This window comes from Onychostoma macrolepis, chromosome 14 (assembly GCF_012432095.1).
Source record: "Onychostoma macrolepis isolate SWU-2019 chromosome 14, ASM1243209v1, whole genome shotgun sequence".
Classification (NCBI taxonomy): Eukaryota; Metazoa; Chordata; class Actinopteri; order Cypriniformes; family Cyprinidae; genus Onychostoma; species Onychostoma macrolepis.
In genome coordinates, this window is record NC_081168.1 from 31,852,812 (window position 1) to 31,872,278 (window position 19,467).

Sequence of the window (19,467 nt, forward strand, 5' to 3'; positions counted from 1 at the left end):
TCTGCCGTGAAAATAAAGCATATCTGGTGGCCGTTGGGTCCCAAACGCACACTAAACTCTCAGAACGTGCAATAAACGAGTTCAGTGCATTCATTCAGTGTGAACAGAGCCGTTCTGAGACGCGGAAAACACCGGATCACAAAGCCATATTGTGCTTTCGGTTTGAGTTCATTTGACAGATACTGTGATATTATAATGGCCCAAAACAAATGTATTTTTGACTGGAAGACATTTAGTTTCATATCGTCATGTGACCATGATAATATTGAGATAGTATTGCTATCGTGATATTGATAATATCGTTACATCCCTATTACTGAATGAACACGTCTTGTTTTCCACACACTGTGATGGCGGAGGTGCTTTACTCACTCGCAGCACCTCTCTGCAGATGTAGGAGATCCAGTCCTCCTTCAGACAGCTGCCTTTGGTCTTCTTCAGCAGGTCTGTGACCGAGCCGGCGCCGCAGTACTCCATCACCAGCTGACACACACAGACACACATCAGCACTCACAAAACTGCAACACACTGACTTATAATGGGCACGATCTGCTTTCTTTGCTCATTCATCTCTTTTCTTCTTTTCCTATGCAATAATCATAAAATTACTACTGTATTTCATAAATACAGGATTCACATTTTCCATTTCAAAATTCCATACTTTTCCAGACTCAAATTTGTTACCCTTTTGTAAAATAATGAAAGCAAAGAGGATGTGCTTTCTGCCGTCTTGGTCTCTGTGAACTTGAGCGCGTCAAAAAAAAAGATAAATAAATAAAAAAATCCTTGAACCGAAACTCAGGGTTCCCACTCTAAGCCAACTGTCAAATTCCCTGACTTTCACGGACTAAAAAGCTGAATTTCCATGAACAGAAAACAAGCCACAGACAGTATTTGCATGCTTTATTTACTTGTTCACAGACATTTTTAGTACGTTTAGTACATTTTAGACATTTTTAGCTTATTAAATGCACTTTGATATTTTTCTGCACTACTTCTACAGAAATTAATTTATGTTTTTTATGCTTTCAGGGGTTAAACACTCTGAAGGATTTTCTGTTTGTCATCAAGTTCATCATTCAGTCTTTTTATTTCAGCCTCATGACTGCATTTAACTTAAGTGATTGCCAGTTGACGAGCGGGAAGGGAATAAAACGGTGCTGAAAAATAGCCTAACCATAACAATAGGCAAAACGCATGAAACAACACTTTAAAAAAATTACAGTTTAGAAAAATTACATTTTGATAAATGGAAACTAAAATTTAAAGCTACAAACAAAAATCCCTGATATTCCATGAATTGGACAAAAAAAAGTACAATTCCCTGACTTTCAATGTCTGGAACAGACCTTTTCAAATGCCCTGATATTTCTGAAATACCATGACCCATGGGAACCCTGGAAACTCTATACTTGCCTCACAGACATGAAAAAAATATATCTATAGAAACTGAAATGTCTATTTCTGTCTATGGAAAACGAATATTTTCAGATTATGTAATCCGTATGAAACGTGCACGTCCTCTGTGCCGAGAATACAGACGAAAATACAGAAAACACTTATCAATGAATTATGATGAATGTAACAAAGTCTTCTTGCTGTTTTTTCCCAGAAGCATTCATAATCATGACTTCTGCAGCGTGCTGTGGCAAGCTTTATGTGTGCGCTTGAGCGCTGATAGGCTATAGGCAATTAAAGGCTCATTATTATTAATTATATGGTTTATTAATACAAATGTGTGATTAGTTGACTAATCGCTTATAAAGAATGACTACTAGTTGATCAGAAATGTCTTTAGTTGAGGGCAGCCCTAGTAAATGCACATCTCACAGTACAGCACGGAGTTTGAGATGCAGATGCTTTTTCTTTAACAGCAGTAAGAACTGAAAACATCTAAATATTGTTCTTCCATAGCATCGTACAACTGTAGATGATGGTGACCATGGGTGAACCATGCATGCTCCTCAATACCATGGTAAAAAAAAGAGTAACTACACTATATGGTTTCTCCAAATTATGGAATATGTTAGCTTAAACACTTTTAATATAAATACAGATATAAAAAAACGAACATTACAAAAAATACTGTAATTATATTCCACAAAGTCCAAGAAACTTTGTGGAAGGTTCAGCGTACTGGCAAAACCACGCTTGAGTAAACGGGGAAGTGTTTGGGTGAACTGTCCCTTTAAGATGACCAGACAGCTTATAATAGAAGTGAGCACAGCAGAAGCTTGGTTGTGTTTCTCTGACCTGTGGCGGAGGTTTGCTAGTGTCCAGCAGACTCTCACTCACCCACAGCTGGTCGTCCTGACCCGCAGGACTCGTCTTTACAAAAGCACCGTAATATGTGGCTATGTTCCTGTGATGGGAGTGAGTCTTCAGCATGTTAATCTCCAGCTTGATCTCATCCTCCTCGTCCTGCAGAAGACACATGTGTGAGACGTCAGCATGAGACCGCACAGTTAACCCTTGTGCGGCAATTAAAAAAAGGTCCATAGTGGACAAAAAACTGTCATAAAAATTTGGGAGCACTGACTTAAGTTTGCTCTCATTTTAAAGAAGACCCATGGCAGATTATTGCTGAAGTAAAAAAGGTTTAAAAAGTTAAACCAAAAAAAAGTTATAGAGGTTTAAGTTTTATGAACAATATTTTATATAAACTATATATTTTATGAAACATGTTGAACTCTAAACCTGCTAGAAAATCAAAGACATAAATCTAAACAAGTTGAGTTCCAAATTTTAGGTTGATATCGCAAAAAAATAGCTTTTAGTAAGATTTTGTTTGGGCGCAATACCAAATTTCCCCATTAGATGCCAGCAAAACTCCGCTGGTGCACACAGTGCTTGGATTTGTGATTTACAGTAGTTTTACAGTAGTTTCTTTCTCTCAAATATGACAAGCACACACACTATTTTTTTATGACACACATACAAACCACACTCTGACATCTATACCAACGCACCCACACAATTAAAGCTGCATTATTTATCCAGCTGGCTCTATAACAGGCAGAAGCAGAAAACAGGAATAAAGCGAGTATTTGCTTTATAGGCCAAACCTGAAAAAACGGCACCATCTGGTAACAAATAGTAACAAATTTAATTTTGAAGCCTTGCCAACAGAATGAAAGCCTATTAACAAAAATTGCATCATTTTACAGAATTTTGTGTACTTGGTGCAAAATAGATTTATTAAAGGAAATGGGGATGAAATAGTAAAATTCCAATAAAAATACACACCTGTGCCAAAATTTATGCAGCTGGCAATAACACTGAAAAAGACAAAAATGTCCAAAAGGTTGCACAAGTTTTAAAGCAGAGAGGAAGGGATCAGTGTTGCCAACTCAGCTTCAGGGAAAGTTGCTAAAGGCAGGACAATTTGTTGCTAAAAGTTGCTAAATGACATCATTAAACTGCATAGAATCTCAGCAAAAACATGATTATGAATATGACTTCAAATGTTAATTTAGATTTGTTAGTTAAACTAAAAATATATAATAATATTAAAACATTTTAAATCAATTATTAAACATTTACACATTTTTGAACAATTACATTTGATGTGTTTTCTGATGAACTAGTAAAACTACTCATTCTGCACAACGATGCTTTAAAGCAGTGTGTTGGTCGTTAGTTAGTGTGCTACACTTTAAGAAAAGTCCTGCGTTCATTTGAGATTTTTAACAGTTTTTTTACCTGAATTTAAAATTGCGCTCTGTATTTTGTGTTTTCAGGTTACAACTATACATTAAAAAAATTAATTAAACTTTTCCATTTTTATACATGTTTTTAACTGATCAACAAGTGCAGGTACAAACTAATAAAGTGTTATCATAAAGGATCAATTATTATTGAACAATTGCAACCAGCAACTTAATTCGTGTGATATATGTACTACTAGACAGCTTTGATTTCCTCTTAGAAGAGAAAAGGTAGCTAGAGTAGTTGCTAAATCTAGCAACAGCATTGGTAAGGGACAGGAAGTGTGTAATCTCTCTCGACAGACCCCGCAGGAAACTCACTTATTATTCTGACTTCAACCAACAGTCACATTTATTTAATAATCAACACAGAGTTGCATATTAGCATTGAATTGCACATAAGGCAGTTTTTAATTATGTTTGTTGTTGAAATATAATGATTTAAGCTGTGGCTGTAAACTAAAAAAATAAAAATTAATTTAAAAAAAAAGATTTATTATTGCTGAATCAACATAAATACAGTCATTTATAGCACAAAAACTCATTTATAGGTTAAGCTGAGTAGAAATATCTCTTTAAAGTAGCAATCGCAGCGTAACTAGAACTTGATGAATTCAGACTTACATATACTGAAGAACAGGTTCGGTTCAAATATAATGGATACGTAACAGTGCTGAATAATCTAGCTGAATAACAGGCGATGTGAATCTTCACGGGTTATTCTGAGCTAAACCCTTGCTCTTTCAGTGTCAGATCAGACAAGTGCATGATAACATTGTTTTCCTCAGTGATGCTCATAACTGTGATTATTAATCACAGTTGTTGTCATTCACCAGAATTATTGCATACGCAATCCTGAATCAAGATAACATCAACTCATGCACTCTTTATCTGACCTCATCTAGTTTGCGGAGTTATTATATTCATCATATAAAGGAACAAAGACACTTCTCTCAAACACTAAATCAGTGAAATTCCTAATATTAACTCCAACTACTCCAAATTAGGTTATTCTGTCTTCTGCTAAAACAACAACAAAAATACTTTTTACTGAGTGAGTGCATTTATTCAGGATTAATAACCAGCGGACCAATATCACAAACGATTAGACTTGATTCCATCGCTCTCTCGTCCAGCAGTGTTAAGAGTGAGGCTGTGAATGATGTTCAGATGAAGCTCATACCTCTGTCACGTCCATGACCTTGATGGCTGCCAGCTGTCCTGTTTTCACATGCCGACCCTGTCAAACACACACACACACACACACACACACACACACTGGTGACTTCACGGTCTCTGAATGAATCAGGAGTTTCAGTTCTGATGGATCTGTGAATGCTGGTATTTGTGTGACGCTCATGAACAGACACACAGAAACTCACAGATCTTCACCACAACCCACCAAAACTACAAATGAGCTCACTATTATAGTGCTGTATTGAAATATAGATCTATATCACGACAGAATGTAGCTCTAAAAGTAACAATGACATGTTTTTTAAGGAATATCAAAACCCTTTTTTGTTCATGTTTCGCAGTGAGCCTCTTTTGTGCATCGCTTTGTTTACCAAAAGAATGAAAGGAATTGTTCACATTTTCAAATGTCATGCATTCATTCGATTACTAACATTTCTGATAATAAAATTACAATTACAAATCAAGAAACAACACAGGATTTCTGGAAAAAATAGAAAACATTTCTTAGGGCACTATTATTGTTAAAACTTTAATAAATTATTAAATTGTTAACATTTTGACCGTTTAGTTGAAGTTGAAGTGGAAAAAGCAAACTTTGTTTGTTGATGAAGCAGTTACTGCACTTACACACACACACACACACACACACACACACACACACACACACACACACACAACTGCACTTACACACACACACACACACACACACACATTTCTGAACAGTGACATGTTTAATGTTTTTTTTTTTTTAAAGAATTCTCTTCATGCTCATCAAGCCTGCATTTATTTGATCCAAAACACAGCAAAAGCAGTAATATATTTTGAAATATTTTCACTATTTAAAATAACTGTGTTTTATTTGAATATATTTTAAAATGTAATTTATTCCTGTGATTTCAAAGCTGAATTTGTAGATATCATTACTCCAGTCACATGATCCTTCAGAAATCATTCTAATATTCTGATTTGCTGCTCAAAAAACAGTTTTTATTATTATTATTATCATTATGACAAAAACAGTTGAGTTTCTTTGATGAACAGAAAGTTCAGAAGAACAGCATTTATCTGAAATAGAAATCATTATAAATGTCTTTATCATCACTTTTGACCAATTTAAAGCATCCTTACTACATAAAAGTATTAATTTATATAATCCCCCCCCCCCAAAAAAATAAATAAATCAATCAATTGATACTGACTCCAAGCTTTTGAATGGCGTAGTGTATAATGTCACAAAAGCTTTTTATTTCAGATAAGTGCTGATCTTTGGATCTTTATATTCATCGAAGAATCCTGAAAAAAAAGTACAGTTTTAATTATTGTTAATAATAATAATAAATGTTTCTTGAGCAGTAAATCAGCATATTAGAATGATTTCTGAAGGATCACGTGACTCTGAAGACTGCAGTAATGATGCTGAAAATACAGCTGAACAACACAGAAATAAATTACATTTTGAAATATATTCAAATAGAAAGCAGTCATTTTAAACAGTAAAATATTTCACAGTATTACTGCTTTTGCTGTATTTTGGATCCAATAAATGCAGGCTTGGTGAGCAGAAGAGACTTCTTTAAAAGCGAGTGTTCTCTGCGGCACACATGGAGGACCGATCTCTCAGCTATTCTTCTCCTCATCCTCTCATAACACGAGGCCACACTGACTCACACCAACACAGCAATCAACCGCATTACAAAACCAGCGCGGCGACGGCTGAGGAAGAAGGGGAGTTTAAAAGTGTCTGATGTTGAAATCAGTACGAGAGGAGAGAGGAAGACACGGATGCAGTGCGTGCTTTACATTAACCAGACGCCACGCCACAGGAGTCCAGACGAGACTCGCACACCTCACACCTTCAGACCACGCTGCAGTGTTTGCCGTTTAATACACGCGAGCGCTGCTTCTGTCTGACGACACCGAGTGTGTGCAGGACTCACAAAAACACTCCTTTAACACATGATCTGAGCTCCTCTAGATTGATCACACTAGCTTTTACTGCTGAAACTGAACTTTGCAACAATAAGAGTTATTCGCTTTGAATGAATATGTATTGTATAGACAAGAATGTGGCTTGACATTAAAACAGGAGCTGAAACTCTTTTTTCCTTTTCAAGTGTAGTCAACACTATAATTTGTGTAAATACTGATAAACGGCGTGTGACTGTCTGCAGTGTGATCAGAAATTGTTGCATTTTTGTTGCCAGAATGATTTTGCTTAAGAAAGCAGTGTATTTGTGGGAAGTTTCTGGTAGATGATGAACAGTTTCTCCATCATTCTTTCAAAACATGGTTTCATAAGAGCTGACGCCCTCAGAAGCAGCAGCGCAGCGGTGTGCGAGTGAATGTGGAGCGCTGCAAACAGCCCGACAGACGCGGTGCGGTCTGTCATCACAATATTAAACTAAAGAGAAAATCATTTACTTCTTCCTGCCGCTGTGCTAAATGATTCTGCATTGCTCAAGTCACATTTATTTCTAAAGCACTTCATCCAGTGGAGATCGTTTCAAAGCAGCTTCACAGAAATAAACAGGAAAATAAAAGCTTCGTGATGCAAACTTCATCAAACATGAAACAAATCCCAATTCTGCTGTAAATCGATGTGCCGCGATTCTTGAATGGATTCTGAGCTCAGATTTTAACAGCAGATGGCGCTCTTCTCTAGTGTTTATCCGCACACACAAACACTGATGAAGAAGAGCGCTGAAGAGTCTGTAATCTCACCTCGGCTCAGAATGCTTTTATGACGGCAGATTAATGTAAACGCAGCCCACTGTGAACACCCTTGTGATTCGCTTCGACCCTTTTGAACTTTATGAATGATTATTTTAGGTACAGGAACAGGAAGCGAGCAGAGGGCTGATTCTGGAGCATGCAGCGCCACCTGCTGCTCAAAATCAATACGACAGACAATCGCCATGCATTCAGAAAACCTCTGAATCGATGCAGAATCATTTCTCGCTTTATTGTTGCAGCCCTGAACACAATAGTGTCATTATTCAATTCAGTTTAAGTTTTGTTTTCATCAAATAATGCGAGTGGCATGAACTGAGGTCCAGCAGGACACTGGTGTGCATGTGTCTGACCAGAGAGCTGTAAAGAGACCTGTGCTCAGCTCAGCACCGTGCAGCTCGACGGGCTCAGGAGACTGACTCATTGCAGAATATTACACTTTACACAGCAGAGAGTACATCTCTACACACTTCAGATCTGATCCGCTGCTTCGGTCTCCTCATCAGCAGTAACACAGAGCCACTGAAGCCATGCAGCTCATGATCACTGCTCCGTGATTCACAGATGATGCTGTGCTTTGATCATCAGCTGCTCCAAGCCTTCTCCACACTTTCTTCTTCCTCTCAGTCTGCTGCAGGTTCGTCTTAACTTCAGCGTCCAACGAATGCTTTTCCAGAAGTGCTCTGGCTTTTTAGATGTTTTTGGTAAAGTCTAATCTATCTTGTGGTGAAGCGTCTGGTGAAGTCTTCTCTTGATTGTAGACGCGTCTGTCTCCTGGAGAGTGCTCTTCTCTCGGCTGGATGCTGTGAAGGGTGAGAGGATTCTCCGATCATCAGCACTGTTGTCAGGAGTTCGTACAGTCATGTGGAGGCCAAACACACTACTGACTCTTGATTTTTGTGTGATTTTAAATCTGGCCCTCAGTGGCTTGATGACTTTGGTCTCCATTAACCATTTTCACATCATTTTGTTCTCGATGTATACAAGTAAAGATTTTCATCTCGAATATTTCATTCATTGAGATTCATTGTGTGACTTAAGCGTTCGATGAATTTTTTTGAGCAGTGTTACATGACGCTTCCCAATTAAAGCGACTGTTCATTCAAAAACGTCACGGTTTATTCATGTTGATTCAAACCTGTATAACCTTCTTTCTTCTGCTGAACACAAAAGAAGACATTTTAAAGAATGAAACCATTTTGGTAACCACTGGACAAAAAAAACACTGAGATGTTTCTCAAAATATCTTCTTTTATATCAAGCAGTAGAAAGTAAGTGCTACAGGTTTGGAGAAGCGTTAATGATGCCTGAATCAACATTTGTGGGTGAAGCATGGCTTTGAGACGCTGATGATCTGATGATCTGGGTGGTTCCCTGTTCTTCATGCTGCAATGCGTTTCGCTGGAAATGGGTCAGCACAGGACGCCTCAAAGCCAACCATGATGCAATTGACTGGATGAGCGTGTGTTTGTAAACCAGCGCTCAGACACACACACATCAGCAGAGGAAACGGCCTCTTTAACACACGTTTACATGAGCGCACCGTGACCTCATGCTTTCGAGAGGAGCTACGAGAAGCGTTCTGGAGCGAGGACATGCAGGTCACCAGCCCGCCTGCTCATCATGAGTGCTGTTTCCTGAGGCTCATCTCTCGCACAGTGGAAGAGCGAATGAGTTGTGAATCTGGCAGGTTTCAGATGGTATTTCTGTCAGAGGGGATTTCCTCGTGTTCTCCAGGATGCCTGCAAAGCGCCACATTGTATTGAACGACTGGGACATAAACAGGAAGTGCTGTCTAAAAAGAGTGACAACGGGATTATACCTCAGACAAAGCAGTTCTCTGAAAAATCCTTTAAAAGACTGTTGAAACGCTGTGTAAACTGATGCACATTAGATCTCAGAAGCAACCGTGTTATAAAAAGTCCTTTAGTGTTTTTGTCGTCATCCTAAAACCAGAAGATGGTTCTTTTATTTTGTTTTATTGGACTAAATGCTGTCTGGAGTGGATATAAATATTCAGGTGATTCCCAAAAACAAATGGATGGTGCTGAAGCAACCTTTAAAGGCGTCATGACATGGATTTAATTATTTAAATATGTTCCTTATGCTTACTTATAATGTTAATAAAGTTTTATGCACAAATGGAAAAATGATTATTTTCTGACCCTCTCTCTGAAACGATCTGTTTTAAGGGGCGTGTCCTTTAAGGCGTCTCAGGAATCAGGCACTGTTCTGATTGGCTAACATCACTGCATAGAAACCAGTATCAACACCACCTCGCTGCTGCACGGTTTAACACGGTCATTTCCAGATAAAGCATTATGAAATCATTTACTTATTGTTTGCGATGCAGCTGTAGTCAGATCTAGTTCCGCTTCATCTTTCAACAAATGTTTCTTCGTGACTCTCCATGACTCTGTGCCTCGTTTACAAAACAACATGCTCCGACACGGTCCGGGACGCCATTAAAATAAACTGCGCTGGGATCCTTCTGATATCTGTACAAAGATGTGAACGAGCTGCATTTGTCCTGACGACAGACTCATATCAGTTTACTGTCTCCAGCGCAGACAAGATAGTGCAGTGATTAAGTGTTAGCCGTTAGCGAATGAATGCTAGTGGGCGGAGCCTAAGCTGAGAAGACTATTCGTCGGTGTCTTGCTCTGGAGGCGTGTTTATGCAAATGTTCGTTCCCCCGTGACGTGCACCTCAGACCCAAAACGAGCTGTTTTTGGAGCTTGATTAAATAAATGCTTTGATTATAATGAAGAGGAGGTTTTAAGCTATGAAACCTGCAGGATGTTTTACTGGTACAAACATCTCTTATATCCCAAAGATCAAGGCACATGTGATTTCTCATGTCATGACCTCTTTAAGAAGGAGGGGTTGATTGTAATCAGCAGCTGAAAATCTGATGTTATAATAGCAGCGGGTTTTGAAGCAACACTAATATCTACGGCAGAGACGTTACAAAACAACAGTTCCACAAAAACAAAACATGTTATATACAGTAGGTGATGCTTATTGAAAATACAGCGGTTGGCCCTGTTCACAGCATATAAAAACACCACTTTTATGTTTAATACAGGGGTAGGATGGAAAGAAAGTGCCATCAAAGACTTTTGTGAAGACGGTTTGTTCTTCGGATCATTTGCACGACTCACGTGAACGGAGTATTTCAATGTAAGAGCGAATTTCACCCAAAGTTTGCATGTATGATGTCACAACAGAAGAAAAATCACTCGCAGTTTCCATTTCATGTGGATTTTAAAGATGCATTAACAGCGAAAGTGCTGGATATGTGTCGCCTCGTGCGTGAAAATACACGAAGAAACAAGTGAATGCAGAACTAACTGTGCGATTACTACTAATAATCAGAATGGGTATTTATAGCAAATCATCATATACTGATATATGCTTCAAAAAGCAGGTTTCTGGATTTAGAATGCAATTTCTCTAGACTGAAGATGATTTAACAAAATAAATAATTGCATAAATCTTAAAGGGACAGTTCACCCAAAAATTACAATTCCGTCACTGTTTACTAACTTTCAAGTTGTTCCAAACCTGTATGAACTTCTTAAAACGTTTACAAATATCTTTCATAAAAGAAGACATTTTGAAGAACATGGATATCCAAACTGTTGCTGGTCCACATTGACCTCCACAGTATGGGGAGGAAACATATATTACATTGCATTGCATTTAATTATTTAGCAGATGCTTTTATCCTTTCAATGGAAGTCAATGGAGACCAACATTCAAAATACCTTTTCTGTGTTCAGCTGAAGAAAGAAACTCGCACAGGTTTGGAAGAACGTGAGGACGAGTAAATGATGACAGAATGTTCATCCGGGCTGAACTATCCCTTTAATGTGATCTATGTGTAAGAGACCATATGTCATGCATGCATTTATTATAACAACTATGTGTTATGGTACTAAAATATGATGAAATAGAAACCCTAAGGCTGTCCTAATCTGTGTGCGTCCCACCCTACACTTTGTGCAGCTTTTACTGCATGCTTTAGAAGAAGGAGGAGAAGAAATGGTTGCACAAGACGATCCACAGCGGGACGGTTGCAGATCCACCCTGACCTGAATCAAACACACATGTGTCACACATCTCACAGGATGTCTGGGCTCACTACACACTTCTTTAAAGATCCGATATTCATGTGAAACACGCTCTGACCTTCATGAGGAAGTGAGCTCCACCCAAAGACTGTGTCAAAGACCAAAACCACCAAGGTTTCATTAGCAAACTATTTATCGCACCAGTGCTGAGAGCAAAACACTGATCCGGACCAGAACCACCGCACTTCTGCACGCTCCCGAGCCACACAATCATCATGCGTCACCAAATCACTTTAACACAAATAAGTCAATAAGACAAGCAGTGATCAGAGAGAGCAGCACAAACCTTGTAAACCTGTCCATATGTGCCATTGCCGACCACCTCGATGAGCTCGAAGATCCCCGCAGGATCCTGAAATCAAGAGTTACAGGGGTCAAGCGCTGGCTTCAGGGGCCCCTAACACTGGCATCTCACTAGAACTGAGATTAATGAAGCTTTGATGTCCATCTCAGGACATTTCATCTGTTAATAGCACATTCACAATTCTGTCTGTTGACCTTTTCTTTTGCTCTATATTTTGTTACTATATTGTCATATTACCACAGCAACTACAGAATTGCTATAACACATTAACTCAAGTACTTTACTATAGTATGGTTCAAAATCACTACAGTAGTGACTAAAAATTACTATTGTATTTTTTCATGTGGGTTAGTATTGTATACTCTTAAATTATATGTATGTTAGCACTATGTCTGTAGTTTCTGTGCTGGAAGCTTCGAGAGAATGTGTATGTATGCGTGTACACACTTGGCAATACAGCCCTTTCCGATTCGGATTCGGATTCGGATTTCTAGACTGTGATTTTCACTGCAACATCTGTGACAGTTTCATACACGACTGACAAGCGAAGAAAGCGGCACAAATGTATTTCTAAAAGTGCAAACGACACGACAGCCGAGTTTGACGACTACTGTAAACTTGAAATGACATTTAGAGTAAAGTTATACAAGTAAATCAGTGTGAGTGCGCTCTGACAGAAACTTTGTGCCAAGCTTCGACCAATCGCTGCAAAACTGTTGAAATCAGAGAACGATCAGCTCAGTTGTGCACTCACCCGCAGAGAGGCGAGGTCGATGTTACTCAGACTCGTTGTAGTGAAGTCTCTCGCCATTTCAGAGAGCTCTTCTGCCCGTATCAGAGCTTCTTAACTGATCATGGTTTGAGGAACAGTATGTCTGCCCATCTTCAGCTCCTCGACAGCGTGTCTAATCCTACTATAGCGAAGGATCGGCTTGTGAATAACGGAACTCTCGCCCCGCGGTCAACTCGACTCAAATGTTGGTATAGGTGGGCGTTTCACAACAGGCGGATTAGCCAATCACGACACAGCGCACACTCGGCTGCGTAATATTAATGAGCTCATGTAGCAGACACTCCCGGAAAGTTACAAAGCGACTGAATTAATATTCACGAGCTGCTCCTTGGCTTTAGTAGGATTGGGCGTTTCTCAGGACAAACACAGGAAACCCGGAAAACGAGTGAAAAGTGAGAGCTTACAGCAGAACAGCGCTTCCCATCTCTGTGCGAGACAGTTTGCTTTAGCCTCAAACATGGCCTATGTTTTAATAGCCATTAAAGATTTTTATTTAAAACTTTCTGCCACCTTTATGGTCAATTTCATCACATTAACCCGTTTAATCCAAACATTTTCCCAGACATGAAAATATCCAAATGGTGTCATTAATGACCCTTTGAAATAATCAATAATAATAATAATAGTGTGAAAAATTGTTTTTATGGTCGGTTTACACGCTCTAGGGTTACTATTATGCATGAAAAAACCTTGATGGGAATACTGAGATAAAAGACAAAAAAAAATACAACCATCAACATATTTCAAAATTGTTACTTTTTTGTAACATATATTACATATGTAACATATATTAGCTACCAGTATTACAACATCAATATAGTAACTTATTAGTAACATTTGAACTTTTAATTGAGTGCAATATGTTGTCATTGCAACATTTTAGTGCAATTTTCACTAACAACAGCAATCGGATTTATATTGTATACTTAAGTTCACTGTTATCCCAGCGGTCACTATTGTGACCATGAGGATGTTTACTTATTCTATGACCACACTCAACAAAACTGAGTGAATTCATTATATTAATACTAGACACCTTAAAGATAATGGGTAGCAAAAATCTTTGTCATATCTTTATGTTAACATATTTTACTATCCTTTTGTTTTGGAGCGTCATCTTCTCAGGTGCAAACAGGATATAAACTGCTCTGGTCATGTGACACTGCACATTTTTAATTGAGACTCTTTATTTTTTCCATATTTACAACATGAAATTAAAAAGGTATCTCTCGGAGTCAATTACTCATATATTTATTTATTTTGTTGATCTGATAACAATTGTTATTTTTGCAAGGTATATTACAAATAATTTATATGCTAAAACCAGAAACCTGTGAATCAGACAAGCTGCTTGGTTTGTGAGTATAATAACAGCTCGCATATTCATACTCTTCCACACAAGACTGTCTCTGAAGAGTAAAACGGCATACTAGTCGTGAGTATACAAAATCAAATCACCAATTTTAGTGACCTTTCATCCTAAAGGGCAGCATTGCATACAAATTCAATAAAATGATAATAAATATCAATATTGATCAAAAGTTTTTGATCATTACCAGCACTGAAATGCTTCATCTGTAGTACCAGATACACCATATAAACCAGATGTATCTATCCATAATGTATGAAAAACATAATAATTCTGAGGAAGAAAACAGCCAAACGATCAGGAAATAAGGCAAATGATAAGCTGTATCAAATATGTAAATACCTCCTTGACTAGCTACAAAATATCAATGTGCTTATTAGATTTGAATAGTAATTATTTGCATAAATAACATATTCTTTAAAGCTCGGAGCTGACGTGTCTTTACATTATTGTGCTGCAACAACTGAAGTCATAATGTCAAATAAACCAGATGCGTGTTTGATGGAATAACTGTACATAGAATTACCTCAAAATTCAAGTAAGAAAACAATATCAGTAGCTCTGCATCTGTTTGAACAAGGTATGAAAACACTGAAGAAAGCGAGATAAACCATCATGGGCCAGTTTTACTAAACAAGAAATTAGCGCCAGAGCTTTATTCCAAACAGCGCCGACGATTTACTGATTTACTAACAACGCGCGAATTAAAGAATATTTACATTTCTTATTTAATTACCAGTTGCTTATGCGCGATTTTTTCCGATTTCACTTTCACTTTCGAACACGTTCAGCAAGTAGGGGAGAGGGTCCCTAATCCCCCCCACACACACCTGTGGGTAAATTCACTTTTTATCAGTTTTATTTCGATAAACATGACAATACTCTACAGCATTAATATCCCTGCTAAAAACAAAACAAAACAAAACACAAACAATAGAAGCCCAATAGAAACCATCACAGAAATTCCAATGGTTTCCATTAAAATACCATTATAAACCATTAGCTTTTTCCAGTAAAACCATTACAAAATTCCTTTTTGTAGTGTGTTTTGGGCAGGGTTCTATTGTTTTTTTTGTTTGTTTTGTTTTGTTTTTTCAGCAGGGATAACAGGAAAAGAGTTTGTAACCCTATTAAAGCACGGAATGAAATACAGTGAGTGAGTCTGGTAAATTGTGTTTTTTGGGCAAATGCCAGTAATTTGACGCGCGCAGACGTTAGTAAATCACGTTGCGTGATTCATTTGAATACTCTCCTCCAGCGGTGTAGTCTACCTGATACGGAGGTATATGGCGTATACCCACTAGCAAAGGTCAAGGACTTCCGTATACCCACTTAAAAAAGCGTGAGGATACGTAACAACATCTTTGTGACAGAACTTTCACACATTCATTCATAAATTCACCCCATCTGTGTTGCGATCGAAGCACTGACTTTTTGAAAATCACGCTGTGTTTCTGTTGATGATCAGTGTTATTACTCTTTCATTTCAACTGACTGGCTGAGGCCATCCTATAAATGCGTCACTGCTGTGCGCCACGAAAGCTTATCATTTGCACGTGTTTTTATGCCTTGCCCATTTAAACATTCAAAAGAGTTTATAAGCATTCAAATATAGGACGCGAAAAAACTCAAATGAGTACTCGCACGCCGTGTTCGCAAAGGCAAACTTAAACTTACAGCAAACTTAAACTTAAGTGAATGTAAACAGTTGAGAAAAAAATCGGATGTGTATCATATTGGATGTATTGTCTCTTAAAGTGATCGCGCCTAATTTACTAGCTGCTGTCGTGTCCTTAATGCTAATCCAAGAAATAAAATCAGATATAAATCACTCACAGCTCTTTACCGAACGATTTTGTAGTTTGACAAGAATTAATTTATATTTAATTTATACAGTAAAGACTATAAAATGCTATTTTATATTTGATTATTCAGTTTCTGTACCTGGACACCTACAAACTTGAAAAATGTAAACATTGTGTAAATAGCACAAATAAATATATAGAACAAACATATATTAAACTATTTCAAACAGGGCCCACAGGTATAACCTGCACCGGGGCCCCGCAATCCCCAGCTACGGCCCGCAACATAACTAGCTAATAACTTCAGTAACATTAGTGCGCGGATCAATGAATGCAGGAGAAGGGGTGAGATAACACAGATATGTGTGTGTCTGTGTACAGCAGTTAAACTGAATACAATGTTTATATCTCCTTGTTTCAGATGATGAGAGAGATGAGAACTCCTGGCCAGTCTTGTGGACTGAAGGTCAGGCTATAGGGAATTTAAAATCTGGCACTCTTAAATGTGCATTGAAAATTGCCAGCTGATAAAACCTGTGCTCCAGAGACAATATTCAGGAAAAATGTAGCTCTTAACTGGCTGTTAGATGATTAACACAGTAGAACATCAGTCCAGTCTCCCCAGCTGTAAATGTCATTGACTGTCTTGTGTTGCTTATAATAAATTGACATGTTGACATCGCATAAGCAGTCTTTCAGAATGCTGTCAGTTACATGTAGATGCATACTGTACACATTAGTGAGTGGTGCTTATGGGGTGTCGCTTTGGGACGGGTGAGGGAGGGAAAAAATCACAGTATGCTCACTACAAAAACTAGACTGCACCACTGCTCTCCTCCCATGAATTCTGAAAGTCTGAAAGGGAAACTCCTACAAATGCATATTCAATAAGGTCAGCCCCAAAAATAACTGTGTCCACGACTTTTCAGCACTAATTCTTCACTGCGCGTCCTTAGTAAATCCTGACAGTATTATTTTAACGCCAAAAGACGGTTTGCGCTGGTGCAAGCTGTTAGTAAAACTGGCCCTATGTATTTTTTTTGTCTTAACAAGATGAACTCATGCAGATAAAAAGGAAGGAAGGATGAGATCAGCAAAGCGATGTTTGGCGGAGCCGCTCTACCAGATGTCACTGGAAAGCTCTGGTCCGGACAGCGGCACGAACGGGCTGCTCAAGTGAATGTCTTTCTTGGGTTTGCCGATGTCGTTGTGCGTCAGTCGTCCGTTCAGCAGCGTCATGGGCAGATTGCAGTACACGTGCCGGCCGCTGAGCGTGGCGATGGCGGAGCTGGGCAGCTCATACTCATAGCTGCGGCAGAAGTGGCGCATCTGCAGGGGGCCCGGCTCGTTATAGTCCGGTATCTCGACATGAGCCGGCGCTAGAGATGCCGAGGTGGCGGTCATGGCCACTGTCGACACGGCCTGCAGGTCGCCAAACAGCCCCTGCTCGCCTGAGTCCAGGACTTGTCGGCGGGACACACTCTCTTTTCTCTTCGCCGGCATCTCGTAGCGCACCCGCTTCCAGAACTTGGACTTGAGCTGGCTGCTCTTGGGCCCGTACCACTTGATGAGCGACAGCACTCGGATGGTGTGCTTGAGGTCCTCCACCTCCTGGTAGTTGATGACACTGCGCAGGTCCGAGCATTCGATCATGATCACCTTGATTTCGCCCGTCACCAGCATGCTGTGCAGTCGCGGTTCGAACTGGAAGATGCTCCAGCCACGGCGGGCCACGAACTCGGGGGTCAAGACGATGATGAGACGCCTGCTCTGCTCCACGCTGCGCGCCAGGTCCTCGATGTATGCTAGAGACACAGAGAGAGAGACCATGACTATGGACGTCAGACACAGACACTTCAGAAATCATCTGCTTTTAGAGCTTTCTGTTATTTGTGCGGAGCAAACACAACTAAATATAGGGTGTGCAGTGTTGGGGTAAGGCCCTACAAGTAACGGCATTTAAGTAATCAGATTATTTTTTTCCAAGTAAGTAGTAAAGTAACACATTACTTTTTAGCTGAGAGAAATTGAGAGTAAGTGTGCAGAGGCATTGTGAGCACTGTGTGAACATGATGTTACTAGTTCTAGACTAAATATGAACATGCATTTACTCATCTCACAGCACAAAAACAGATTCAGTGAATAAAACTCAGAATATGACGCAAACCTGCAATAATTAAATATGTTAAAAAACACAAATATCCTTCATGTATTTAATCCCATTTTATTAACCAATGTCTTTGCTGCTGAACTTCGATGATCCAATTCAACCACACTAATAAGCAGAAATTACTTTAGATAAACATTATATTAGTGTTTCATTTTTTATGATTGAGAAGAAAGTGTTGAACTTTCATCTCTTGTGTCTTTTTCTTCATGCAATCCAGAACGGCAGCACAGCTGAAAGGTTTGTTTGAGCTTCCTTCAGCCTGAGACTCATTCATTACACTTTTGGTGTGAAAGCGCTTTTACATTTGCCAGAAATATACATATTTATATTAAAAACAAGCAACCCCATGTGAGAAAAAAGTAATGCAAATGTAACGTAATGCATTACTTTCCATAAAAAGTAACTAAGTATTGAAATTAGTCATTTTTTAGGGAGTAATGCAATATTGTAATGTATCACTTTCTGCAACACTAGGGTGTATTTAGGGTTCGTCCTGCTGACATGCATGATGAAACCTCAAAAACCTCCAGCTGAACTTTTCTACAAGATCTGACTTTAGACCTCTCTCTGATGGACAAAGAAACAGGCAAAACAATACCATATGATATGACTTATGATAAATGAGGGACCTAAACAACAGTCCAGCACATCCTTAGACAACAATGTGCTAAAAACACCTTAGTGCATAACAATGCTCCATCAAGAAACCTCAAGCAACAGCACAGAAACAAACTATCATAACCGCATGGCAACACCTCAGCAGCTGTATCTCACACACCCATCAACCGCCCACAACACTCCAGCCCTGAGCTCATGAGTTCTGAATGCATCGCAAGCTGGAGATGGGATTATGGGGCCAATAACATCAATGAATGAATCTATGAATCTATTAATAATAACAAACAATAATAACGCAATACATACAATGACTTAAATTCACCTCTTTTGTGATGAGCCTGTTTTAAATGACTGATCTGCTTCTAAGGGGCCATAAAAGAAGCCTTTCTATTTTCTCCTGGTGTTGGTGTGGGTTTCCTCCTGTTCAACAGAATCGGTTTCATCTTCATCAGACTGCGCTGAGTAACAACACATCCAACATTCCTGGGGGAGTTTCTGCATCTTATAGAAAGGAGCTGACATGCTCTCTACAGAGGAGTTTTTCATGTTTAATATTCCCACACATGCTGAATGTGGGAAAACACGCACTGCCACTCAGGGTAAAGGACAGAGGATCCTGGATGCTGCTATATAATGCA

The 19,467-nt window shown here is 38.9% G+C and overlaps 2 protein-coding genes across 7 annotated transcripts in view; both read right to left on the bottom strand.

Annotated features, from left to right (window-relative positions):
• The window catches only part of si:zfos-2326c3.2 (misshapen-like kinase 1), a 57,603-nt gene extending 44,528 nt beyond the window's left edge, over positions 1–13,075 (bottom strand). For 3 of the 4 annotated variants that reach the window (XM_058797385.1, XM_058797383.1, XM_058797381.1), the window contains exons 1-5: positions 12,829–13,075; positions 12,057–12,122; positions 4,891–4,947; positions 2,296–2,421; positions 373–483 (exon numbers count right to left, since the gene is read on the bottom strand). In XM_058797385.1, coding sequence (XP_058653368.1) covers positions 373–483; positions 2,296–2,421; positions 4,891–4,947; positions 12,057–12,122; positions 12,829–12,885 — 417 coding nt within the window. In that variant the 5' untranslated portion in view covers positions 12,886–13,075. The remainder of the gene's footprint in view (positions 1–372; positions 484–2,295; positions 2,422–4,890; positions 4,948–12,056; positions 12,123–12,828) is intronic. The other variant, XM_058797382.1, reaches the window with a different exon arrangement.
• A 1,071-nt stretch (positions 13,076–14,146) lies between these two features.
• Positions 14,147–19,467, bottom strand: part of il1rapl2 (interleukin 1 receptor accessory protein-like 2) — a 297,022-nt gene continuing 291,701 nt past the window's right edge. For all 3 annotated transcript variants that reach the window (XM_058798970.1, XM_058798969.1, XM_058798971.1), the window contains one exon: positions 14,147–17,846. In XM_058798970.1, coding sequence (XP_058654953.1) covers positions 17,161–17,846 — 686 coding nt within the window. In that variant the 3' untranslated portion in view covers positions 14,147–17,160. The remainder of the gene's footprint in view (positions 17,847–19,467) is intronic.